We start from the raw sequence: 12,686 nt of genomic DNA, 5'->3' as shown, positions 1-12,686 counted from the left end.
GGGGCTGGGACATTGATCCATGGTGCAGGCGTCTTTGTAATCACATTAGGGATTTTTTTATGTTCATGAAGGTTATCGCTATAATTTGCTTAATAATGTGGCAAAACGTAACAGCAACGTTTACTGAATTAGCTTTGCATGGTTGTACCTCAGCTTACTGTAAAACATCCTCTGCAAAAGTCACTTTGCATGTTAAGATATGGTACAGGGCATGTACCATAATGATGATCATTTATTTTCGGTATTCAGCTTGCAGCTGAAGCCAGGGGGGCGGGGCTGGGCTCCCCGCGTCCACAGTGGGAGGAGAGGTGGCAGCAACTAAAGTGCGCATGAGGGTTTGGTCGGCCATCTTGGGCTGCCAAAGCATCATGCGCACTCTGCATGTCCTCCATGCCACAGCCTGCCAGCCCCTGTCTGACCGCCGAACCATGGCGCTCAAACCAATCACAAGACTGCTGTAAGGCAGCGTTGTGATTGGTCAGGGGATTCTGGGAGTTTATGTGCTTCCTGCAGACAGAGGAAAAAGAGGCGGCGGCAGGTGGTCGGCGGTATAGGCAAGTGCTTTTTATTTTAATTATTTCCCACCCTCTCCCTCCTTACTCCACCCCTGTTCGGTAGCAGCCGCTATTGCATGCAACCTCGATTGGATTAATCTCCTTTCATCTCTTGACCTCACTATCAATTGTACAACATACACAAGTTCATTACTTCACTTCCCCAGGATGTTGCAATTTGCTCTTCTCGCCCTCTCAATTTCTGTGTGATGACCTGGCCTCCTTTGTAACTAACAATACTACAAACATCTACTAAGAAATCATATTGTCTACAATGACCGGTAGGAACATCCCTTGAAATGCGCAATCAGCAAATCAGTATGATCTCTTGAGTTACCGGTAATCACAGCTGTTGAAGTCATTCAGACTCAGTGCCGTCGTAATTCAGGCTCACCTCCTGACCCAGGTCCTGTGGCTATTTTGATACTGCTCATTTCCAGGCTCTCTCATTTCCCATGCTATCAATGTCTCCTTCAGGTTGGTCCATTAGACTCCTGAAAGGAGTGTCATTGCCCCTCTTCTAAAAAGAAAAGTGGATCTAGAACCAGGTGACCTAAAACACTACAGGCCCATTACTTGTTTACTCACCCTTTCACAAATTATCGAACAGCATCTAGCTAAATGGTTGGCCAACACTCTCGAAGCAACAGGGATCTTGGACTGAAAACAAGCAGCTTGTCGCATGAGGCACACTACAGAAGCGCTATTAGTTGCCATTCATAACATTGAACCATTCGCCGTCGAAGTTAAAGTCCCAAGGTAATATAGTAAAGAAGTATGTATTAGTATCATAGGCTGTAAAGGTAAGACAAAGTCAGCTTATCTAAGTCCCTGCGACAGCACCCTTAGAACACTCCCAATAGAGGAATCTTCCCTCAGATTTTCCAAGCACTAGTGGGAAAATGCCCACCTGCCAAGAAGAAGAGCCTCTAAGAGGAGGAGGGTGTGTCGCATGTGAATCTATGAAAAACACCAATACTGGGGAATGGGAGTTAGCGCTAAGTAACAAGTTCTTTCTGCTGTATTGGGGTATTTTTCATAGATTCACAAGCTTGAATCAGACTAGTTAGCAGTGCAATACTTAAACAATAAAATAATACATAAATATGACAGCGGCTGGTGGGTACAACATTTACATTGTGTGGTAAAATGCTCACATTATTGGAAAAGATTCCAAAAAACCGCTTAACCCGAGGCTGTTTCAGTTCTCTGCACCCAATCCAGACAATAATGCTGGGTGAAAGTGTGCCTGCTCTTTCAGGTTGCAGCACAGCATATAATTTCAATGGGGACCCCAGCAAATCAAGCCGCCGTTGCAGGACTGCTCTTGTAGTGTGTGCTTTAGTTTTCCGTCTTAAAGGTCTGCCTGCCTTAGAATGACAGAATTGTATGGCTGTTGAAGTCTACCTTGCTATGGTGGGCTTGTACACTGGTCCACCTTTGTTAATGTTTCCTTAGGCCACTAAAAGTTGATCTGTAGTACGAATATGCTTTGTGCGATGTACGTAAAACGTTAAGCACCTCTTGAGGATTGGAAAAGAAAGTCTTTAGCATAACTGGTTGATTGAGAAGAAAATCCGTGGGAACCGTCAGTATGAATTTGGTACAGTCCGAAGAATTACCATGCTATCTTTGAATAGTAAAACGGGTTCCTTAAAAGTGAATGCTGGAGTTTGCTCACTCTTCTAGTGGAAATAAAAGCTAGCAGGAACGCCACCTTCCAAGTAATAATAGGTAACTGCGCCTACAAGGAATTTTATTCAGTACATTAAATCAAATCATTCAAGTCAATTACTTTGTTGTTAAGCCCCAGCTGCTAGCCAACAATTGAACAATCTAAACATCGATTCAATAAATTTTAACAACTTATCTGTAATAAACAATTTTAGACACGGGTGTGAATCTCTCAAAATTTAAACAAATGTAATGTGAACAAACTGAAAAGGGGTAGATTAATTTAGAACAAAACACCATGAAATAGGTTAATAAATAATATACAAAAACTGATGCCTTCAAATCATACGTGTATACATCTATTCCAAAGTAATACAATAGTCAAAGAATAAGTCCAGAAAAAACAGAGAACAATTCCTTGAGTCAAAAAATGCTGGAGAAGTAGATGGACTTGTCGACGTTTCGGTCTTTGTGGCATAAATGTCAGTTGGACCATCTTCAGGACGAAGAGTAGAGTATAACAATAGTCCCTTAAATCTAGTCAAGCACACATGTTGAACTAGGCGAATCACGACTATTAAAAAAGGGGTTCCAGGTCACAGGCTCCGGAAAGAGCTTTGGTAGATTCCTTAACGACAGAGAGCTAATCTATTTTATCCAATCCAAAGGGATTTGCTGTTGATTGCTGCTCCCTTCCGTCGAACAAAGCAAATGGGCCAATCCTCCTCACTCGTACCGCTGTCACTGTCCAAGAAAGGAACTTTAGCTCAGCCCTGTGGATAGGTTCAAATTGACTTTTCATCAATTGTGATAGTACAGTGTTAAGCTGCCATACAGGTGGCTGTGACTTTATTGGATGATATGCTTTGAATAGTCTTTTAAGAAATTGGACGATTCATCTGTGAGACCACAAGGAAGAAAACCTCAAGGTTTGCCTGTACCTTGAAATAGCAGCTAAATGCACTTTAATAGAGGAATGCGCCAGACCGGATCTGGCTACAGATAGGAAATATGGTAACACCTGTTCTGGAGGCGATGTGATAGGATGTACATTCGATTTTTCATACCACAGACAAAATCGTTTCCATTTGCGGCAATATGTTTTGTTGATTGAGTCAGCTTTGGCCTATGCAAGGATACTCTTACAAGCCTCTGGAATAGCTAGGTGCTGGAGCTTATGGTGTTCACGAGCCAGGCTGATAAATTCAGAAAATGTTTGCCTGGATGAAGGACCTGCTTGTTGTTCATTGTGGAAGAGGTGTGGCGCAGCGGCCAGGGTGACTGACGTCGGACGCTCGGGATCACTGTTCGATCCCCGGCACTGGTGGCAGGGGACCATGTGACACTGGGCAATAGCTTGCTTAATCTTCCTGACGCCCCCCAGCGCCAGGAAACCTATTGGTAGCTGTGCGCTTTACAAATACAGGATTATTTATTATTATTTATATATTATTGACAACCAGTCCACCTGCGGCTTCAGTTCAGTTGTCCTCGAACAACAAGAGAAGCTTCGTAAACCAGTGTTGCCTGGGTCATCGTGGAGCAATGAGTATTAACCGGCATGGTTCCCTGTTCGTTTTCCTGAGAAGCCTGGGGACCAGAGGGATCGGGTGGGAGGACGGGGAGGGAGGGGGGGGGGGGGGAAATAGGTACAAGGTCCGGACCACTGCATCAAAAAGGAATTCCCCCAGACCCTTTTTGACGGTACCTGCTGGCGTAAAAGCAGCTATTCTTGTTCTCCACAGATGCGAAAAGATCCTGTTTGGGCTTGCCCCATCATTGAAATATGGCGTCCAGAACGAGTTGGTTCAGTTCCCATTCGTGACAACTTTGGGTCGTTCTGTTCAAGCTACCGGCTAGAGAGTTGTGCTCTTCTGGAAGATGTTCTGCTCTCATGATCACTTGATGTTGTAGCGCCCATTACCAGATAGTTTGAGATTCTTGAGAAAGAACGCTTGATCTTGTAACTAGCTTTCTGCATACTTGTCGAGTTGTCTGTTCTTATCAACAAGGATGACTCCCTGAATTCTCTGCAAGAAGGCTTGGAGATCCAGTGAGATTGCGCTGAGCTCTATGAAGCGGATATGCATCCTGGACTGTTTTGGAGTCCATTTGTCCTGAATTTGAAGTTCTTGTAAGTTAGCTCCCCACCCTTCTACAGAAGCATTTGTTGTAATAACGTACACCGAAATGGGAGGATGGAATGGCAGTACTGCAGAGAGATTGCCGGAGCTTGTCCACCAAGGAAGAACTGTTTTCATCACTGGGGTGATCTGAATGATATCGTCGAATTGCCCTTTCACTTGGAGCTACTGTGCATCAAGTTCTTCATGGAAAGGTCACATTTTAAGATGAGCTTGAGGCACTAGGAGAATGGCTGATGACATTATGCCGAGTAGAGACTTGACCAGGCAAACTGAAGCGCACTTTCTTTTTGAAAGAGAGCGGGCTAGTAAGGAAGGTTTTGGTTACCTGTCTACGGACAAGAATGTCTTGTCTAACAATGTGTCTAGTGTTGCTCCCAGAAAGGTTATTCTTTTGAAGGAGAAAGGACAGATTTCTGGAAGTTGGCGTAAGCCCCAGGGTTTGAAAGAGTTGAAGACACGTGGAAGTATCCCTCGATGCTTGCTGGAAGGATGGAGCATTTATTAGCCAATCGTCGAGATATAGGAAATTTGAAGGCATTTTTGGCGCTGGTGGACCGCCACTGGGGAGAGACATTTTGTAAATATCTGGGGTGCCAGGCACTGTGTATCTGAAGAATCTGTGATGCCTTGGGTCGGTGGGAACATGGAAATAGGCATTTTGGAGATGGAGGCTGGTTAGAAAATCTCAGCGGTTTAGAAGGAAGAGAATTTCCTAGAGGGTCATCACAGGGAAATATAGCTTCTTCAGGTACTTGCTGAGTTTCGGGAGATCCAGAATGGGGCACCAAAAAATGGGAGTAAAGCCCCTTTCCTTTCTGAGAGTGTGGAACATGTTCTATGGCCCCTTTTGACAAGATAGCCAATAGCTCCTTTCAAAGAAGATGAAGGTGAGATGGGAGGAGTTTTGTAGGTGGAGTATGAGATGAAACCTGAATGAACTCCAGGGTATGGTCATACACGAGGAGGTCTAGGACCCACTTGTCCAGAGTGATTTTTCTCCATTGGTGTAGGCATTGGGAAAATTCTGGCTTAGAATAGGCTGCTGACGTCAGTGCTCGACAAGTCGGATGCTGTTGATAGATGGGCTGAAAGGGCTGCTGCTAAGACTAGTTGATATTTCTGGTTTCCTTCTTAATAAGAGTATGTTGCTCAACCACGAGCTCTGTGAAAAGGGTTCTTACGGAACTGGTGAGTTCCTAGGGATCGAGCTGTCTCAGTGTCAGACTTTATAGCCTGTAGGGTGTCATCAACATGCTTATCGAATAAAGAATCGCAGAAGGGTGTATCGAGGATTTTAATTTGAACTCCAGGTTGGAATGATGTGGCTTTGAGCCAACCCTGGCGCTGAAGGGCAGCTGATCCTGCCAATTGCCAGAAACCTATGGATACAATGTCCATTGCGCAGTCAATGATTTCAGATGCTGATCTTTTGCCTGCCTGCAAGATCGTGTATCTTCAGTTTTTTGTCTTCTGGGAAGAAATCTAAGTATGTGTGATGTCCAACTACATTTGGTGATCTTATCACCTCAGAACAGCCAGAGAATTTGCTGCAAGGACAGTTGTACCTGGCAATATTGTAAATCTCTAACGATTTTATCAAGGCGCCTGCCCTCCCTGTCAGACGGAGTAGAGATTTGGGTGGAAGGATTTTTAGATCAGAGTAGTGCAGCTTGGGTAATAACTGAATCAGGTTTTTGATGTGCTATCAAACAGGCAAGCAAATCCTCTGAGGTCTTATATTTGTTGACAATCCTAGCAAGACCAGCAGTGGCAATGGCTGATGTCTTCATTATTTTCACTCCTTCCTCCAAAATATTGACACTGATAAGGCATCTTGGCGCGGACAGCAGAACAGGTAGAAGTACCACAAAGATAATATAATCTACAATTGGTATTGCTCTGACAGTTTTTCTGGATCGCTATTTGAAATCATACAGAAAGCCATCCGACTGTTTGACAGTGATGGGGAGCTGGAAACATTTAGACGCTCTCTCCATTAGCGTATGAAAACCACCAATATCTTCCAGTGGAGAATCTACTTGATTGTGATGGTGAAGGTGGAGGGATAAGGTAATCGCCCCATTCGTTGGTAACAGTTTGATTGTCTGTTATTTCACCTTCTTCTCTATCCCAGTCATCAGCATCATCTGTAGTAGAGGGATTCTCCAAGGAGGTATGGGGATGCAAGATTGTGTCGTCATTCTTCGAGTAGGTGGAGGAAGCATGTGGTCCAACGACTTGGGTGCAAACATAGATAACACTGCAGGTGGGTGTTACGCTTCAGCTGGTGTTGAAAAGCGCTTGTAGTAATCCTGAAGCAAGATTCACAGATCTTGCACTAAAGCAACAGGAACCTGGACCATGCCTAGTGGTGGTGGCGGAGGAGCATATGGATGGTACTGCACAACATATTGATGAACCTGATAAAGAGGATTATTATGAACCTGTTTATCTGGATACTTCAAGTGCAACTCCAAAGGGCTGTGAGCTGCACCAAACAGACCTTGATTCTTGCCCTCTGAATCTTCAAGATCCAACAAGTGGCTGGGTGGTAGTGGGGATACCATACTAGGGGATGTGCATTCAGGATGAAACCTTTCTGGATATGGTAAAAGTCTTGTTGACGAGGTAGTCGACGGCAGCGTTGATGGTGTGGTCAAACCTAACATTGGTGGCCTCTTCTGTTTCAATCTCGACAACAACAATGAGGACTTCTGCAGAGGCCGTCGTCAACAGGGGTTCTAACACGGATGGGGTCGTCTTCGACATTGTCGACGGAGTGGGCATTGTCAACATGAAAGTCATTGACGGCATGATTATCGACAGCGAGTATCAACGATATGCCAGCTGTAGTCAATATCTTGATCTTAGGTGCCCTTGAGGATGGTTACGATAGCGTTGATGTCGTCGACGTTTTGCATGCTAGGTTGCTCTTTTTTTAAACTAATTCAGAGGAGGATCTAGGTTTCAATGGCAGCGCTGTAGATGGAGTTGAAGGTTCAGATTTAGAGTCTATGGAAGTCCTTTATTTCCCTTATGAAACGAGCCTTGTGCAGATCGTTGGTGGGTCTTTGTAAAGGCTTTCTTGCTTCTTTGAGGGGACTCATGGAGAGACCTTTGCCTCTGGAGGTCTGTAACGAAGTAGAACATTCACTACTTTCCACCTCAGAAACAACGTCACTTTTAGATTACAGTTTCTGCAACCATAGTAAAAGCCTTTCCTCACAGTCGGACGGTTTTAGTAGAAACGTTTTGCATATTTTGTAGTCTCTCACCTTGTGGGATGGATAAAGGCAATATGTGGATCTTCAGAATGAAGCCTTTTCTTAGCACAGATGGCATAAGGTCTAAAGAGTCCTTTCTTGGCAAGTTCTGACATACTGGAACAGTGTGAAATCTATTTGGAAATCACCAAAGCTGAAGAACTGAGCAGAGCTTAGGGAGACCCCATCGCACACGACATGCAGTGAAAATCTGAGAGAAGATGCCTCTGCTGGGAGTGTTCAAAGGGTGCGGTCACCTGATTGGTCATTGCTCGACGTTGGTCCTCTTTTAAAAAGGACATAGGTAGGCTAGTAAGCGGACTCTGAATTACCTACAGCCTATTATACCGATACATACTGCTTTACAATGGTACAGTGTGACTCCAACTTCGACGACAGGGAATGATTCAAGCATGTGAATTTATGAAAGATGCACCAATACTGAAGAACACAAGCAATATTAATCTTCCTTCAGGCCTCCTGCTCATCAATATGTTCACATAATTTGATACAGTTGACCACACCATTATTGCTGAACGTATGACAATACCGGGTCTATTAGGTCAAGCCCTCAAATAAATCAGATCCTTTTGCACGGACTGCAGCCAGGAAGTCTCATTCAACCCTGCTGTCCACCAAATCATGCACACTTTTTACTCTAAAGAAAAGATGACAAGAATTGGAGTTCTCCAGCGTCTCAGATCTCGGATTAATTCTAGTTAAAGTTTATGTCCAGGTCTCAAGGGAGCTTTTTAGGAACTTTCATTTTCAGGTACTGTCCTACAGAGGAGACACTCAACTGCTTTTGAGTGTAGAAAACATCTCTTAGATATCATAACCGCCCTTCAAAGGTGGTTATGGGTGGTTATAAGGATGGACGGGTTCCAACTTCCTAAAACGAAATGGCAACAAAACAAAAATGTTGATCCTTGGTGAAGATCACTTGGTTTGGTCTGACTACTAGTGGCCAGACTCCACGTGAAACCAGCCTGTTCCTGCTCCCAATGTGAGAAATGTGGGAGTCTGTGTTGATCATGAACTGTCGTTTGGCGGCCACATTCATAAGTTCTGTTTTAAGCTATTTCATTCCCGTGAAAAAGATCTTGCTATTTCTTCCTTCAGAGTTGCATTCCTTTAAAGTTGATTCCCTGATTACTTTTTCACATGTATTACTTTTAACATATTTTTCTTGGTCTCAGTCAACTCAACACACTACAGAGAATCCAGATCATGATAGTATAGTTAGCTGCATTTCAGAAGAAATTTGATCATGTGCCTGATGCCTGCTGTATGATACACTGGCTTCCGGTAAAGCAATGCATCCACTTTCAGTTCCTCAGAGTTCTTCAATCTGTGGGGCGCGCGACACCGCCTCAGGGGGTAGGGGGGGGGGGCGCACTCCTCCGTAAATCTCACCTTTGTCCTCTACTGAATAAAGAAACAAACGGCAGAGTGGAGCTGCAGGGGCCAGAAGAAGGGGTGATAGCCATTAAAGCCTCATTAACAAGAAAAAAGGTCTTTTAAAGACCTGTGAAATACTCACGGCTGTGTGCACGGGAAGCTGTCTCATCCAGGCTGCCACACACTGGGTTTGGGGGGGTGGGGGGGGGGCGCTATCCTGGTTAATTCCTACAGCTGAAATGCTTTAGCTGCAGTGGGAGGCAAGGAGCCCCCTTTTCTAAAACTGAAAGCGACTATTTCAGAGCAGAAGAGACTCCTTGCCTCACACTGCAGATTAAATTAATGTCCGTTACTTGCTTTCAGTTTTAGCAGGGAAGGCTTCCTTCCTCCCACTGCAGCTGAAGCATTTCAGCTCTAGGAATTTAACCCCGTCCAGGGAGGGACAGCTCTTCCCAGAAAGGCGACAATGTTGCTTTTTAAATTACACTGGCAGGAGCACAATGATCACAGGGCTAAAAGGACTTTTAAGTTGCCAAAAGACAAATCCCAGTCAGTTTTTTTTAAACAGCCTGCAAATTGATTCTCTTGACACTAAATATGGGTTATAAAGAAGTATGTATTCATTTATGATGTGACTTTTCCGTCTTTATTCCCTTTTAATATCAGTCATATCATTCAGGCAACCCTAAAACACAATTTAAAGTGCTCTCTATTTATATTTGCTGTTCAGAGTATGCACAGATAAGTGCTGAAAATAGAGCTTTAGGTGACTGCTTATTTTTATACCACCTGGGACATCAAAATAATGAGCTGGCAACCCTAATCATAAAACTGAAAATTTGTTGCAAGATCAGCCCAGTATTTATTTCCTCCACCCTCGATCCGTGGTTAATGCCATAATTGCAACAGCAATAGTTTAACATATCTGAAACCCTGCACTGCCGTCAATAGCATGCTGAGTTACTGCAAGTGTCTGGGAATGCAGCCTGCATTCAGACAACTTGCTCCTCATTCTCGCCCTTCACTTTCATGCTCACCCTGCACTCACAGCGATCACAATTCCCTCATACTGACCCCAATGCACTCACACCATTCACCCTGCACTCAGTGATCACTCTGCTCTCACAATGCACTTCCGCGGTTTTTCCTGTACCTCAACCTGTAGCCACACAAGCACACTACACACCCTGCACTCATGTGACACTTCACTCACCTGTCCCCCTCACTGCTTGATCTGCAATCTCACTTAAACAAGCCCATCACTAACCATGCATTCATTAGTCCTACTCTGCACTAACATGCAGACCCAAATTCATATGGTCACCTCAGTCACCCTGCAGTCACTCCACTTACCCTACTCTCACATGGTTGCATACCTCACTGTGCACTCACATGAGCACTCCTGCCACCCTCACAGCACAGAGGGTTAATGTGCCTGCTACAAAGAAGGTGTACCATGCAGATCAAAGAACTGAGGGGCAGATGTTCAATGAAGTTACGGAGTGAGGCGTTAGCAGTCATGGGTTAAAGCCTCTCTCCGCCACTTCAGAAACGGAAGTCTGCACCATATTTACAACAATATGGTGCAGCCTTGCGTTTCTCCTGCGCTGGCGCTACACTTAGCATTGTAGCGACAATGCAGACACTATTGCGCCATAGTGCAAGGGTGTCTGGGTGCAGGGAAAATATTGTTTATGTTCAGGAGGGGGACCTTCCTGTACATAAACAATCTTTAAATTCCATTTGTCTCACTTCCATGTGTGCTGCTTAATGCAGCACACACAGAAATCACAAAATGGATTTTTTTTTTTTTTTTTTAAAGAGTACAAATACAAGGCATTTTGCTTTTTCCATATGTGCTGCACAAGGCAGCACACATGGATGAATCAAAAATGAGGAGAAATAATGCATTTCTCCAAGTTTCGCCAGCTTAAGACCAGGTTTTTCCTGTACTTAATTTTAACGCTGCCACACTTTTACGCTGCCCTCGTAAATAGGGCGCACCATCAAAATCAGTGCCTGTTGCAGTGGAACGCCCACTGCAACACCCACTGCCCACCCTTTCACGCTAAGCATAGTATGAAAGAGGGCCTTATTTACAAGGCAGCGTTAAGCCAAGTTAAGTGGCTTAACTCCGCCGTTTAAATACGGCAATGCGCCTATCGCCACCACAACGTCGTAAAAAGTGACGGTGTGGTGTCTATAGGTGCTTGTACATATGCCCTTAAGTATGATGAAACTATGAGTAGCACTATAAAAAAAATTATATGTTTGCCAGAAAGGTGCTATAGAGAGATGAGGTGCATTGTTGGTGAGTGGTAGTGAGGGAATTCATGGAGAAGGAGGAAATACTCATTGTTTTGAACATTATTTGCCGGATATGGCCAGGGATATGCGGGTGGCGGTCGATTATGTAGTGTACCAGATTCCAGAAATTTCTGTCAGGTGGTGGGTGGGCCCGACATTTAAAGAAATTCAGCTAGGGGGGCTCAACCTTCAAAAGTTTGAAGACCTCTGCTCCATATCAATCACTGTGCTTCCTTATCTTAGCTTAAAATTCCCCAATACAAAAAAAGGACAATGCAGATCAAACTCTGGAACATCCTTGATCAGCCTAGATCCAACTTTGTGCTATTTCGCAAAAAGCTCAATACCTTCCTGTTTTGCTAACCTCTACAGTCGTCATCTATTTCTGGGTGTTTTTTTTTGCCTCGATCTCCCTGTTGTTCCTTTCCTAGTTGCAAGATTTCGCTGGGCTGAAGTCTACACTGTAGAAATAAATGACTAAATAAAGTGATACATAGGGTTCTTAAAATGTCCCTCTTGCCTCCGAAAACAATTCCCTCCTTTTAAAGTCCCCTCCCCCTTTATACATGATGCATTTCACACAGGCATATCTGCGAGCAACAAGAGAGCGGAGAAGCACATTCCATTTTGCACTGAATTCCAAGTCCATAAGTCTAAAATAAACATCTATGATTGTCTGTAACAAAGGCACTTACTGGTCTCTAGGATGAAACTGGACTTTTAGGATGGGAGAGGGGAATCGGAATCGCTGATCGCAGTCTCCAGACAGCACATCCCAGAGAGACACAATGTTATCTGTGGATGCACTGACTAATTTGTGACCATCACGACTCCAGCTGAAAGTGAAAAAAATAAAACTTCTGCATACAATCTTTGACAAACAATTTCTGAGAAGCTAAATACACCAATCAAACAGGCTTAAGGGTAAATTAATAGGCTTTACACACAGGACTTCAAAAGACCTAGAAATAGAAAAAGTTATTCAAATGACTGACAACCCCTGCCTTGTAATTATGCTTCTTCTACTCTCAAGAACTGCTTTTGTGTTTCAAGTCTCGCCTGTAAAATCATAACACCAGAACTCATACTCCCTGTGCTATGTTGTTAACAACAAAGTGTGCCAGATAATCACTTTATCTCTTTGAGTCTTTCTTTTCCTAAATTGAAAGCAAACTCCAGCACCATTTAAATAACTGGATAATTATATTATTTATTTTCCTCTGCTTTATTGTGACCAACCGCATCCTGCCCATCTCCACCAAAGTTTTCATTTTTTTTAAAAATTCTGTCAGGCATTGTTATAACATTGTGTATGAAGCTTTACATGCAGTGAGGAATAA

The 12,686-nt window shown here is 43.8% G+C and overlaps 1 protein-coding gene across 4 annotated transcripts in view; it reads right to left on the bottom strand.

Annotated features, from left to right (window-relative positions):
* The window catches only part of RBBP5 (RB binding protein 5, histone lysine methyltransferase complex subunit), a 256,733-nt gene that overhangs the window by 161,326 nt on the left and 82,721 nt on the right, over positions 1 to 12,686 (bottom strand). For all 4 annotated transcript variants that reach the window (XM_078644629.1, XM_078644631.1, XM_078644628.1 and 1 more), the window contains exon 4: positions 12,042 to 12,182. In XM_078644629.1, the coding sequence (XP_078500755.1) occupies positions 12,042 to 12,182 (141 nt within the window). The remainder of the gene's footprint in view (positions 1 to 12,041; positions 12,183 to 12,686) is intronic.

This window comes from Lissotriton helveticus, chromosome 5_1 (genome assembly GCF_964261635.1).
Source record: "Lissotriton helveticus chromosome 5_1, aLisHel1.1, whole genome shotgun sequence".
In the NCBI taxonomy this organism is placed as follows: domain Eukaryota; kingdom Metazoa; phylum Chordata; class Amphibia; order Caudata; family Salamandridae; genus Lissotriton; species Lissotriton helveticus.
The sequence above is the reverse complement of the archived record's forward strand: the minus strand, read 5'-3'. Positions and strand labels throughout refer to the sequence as shown.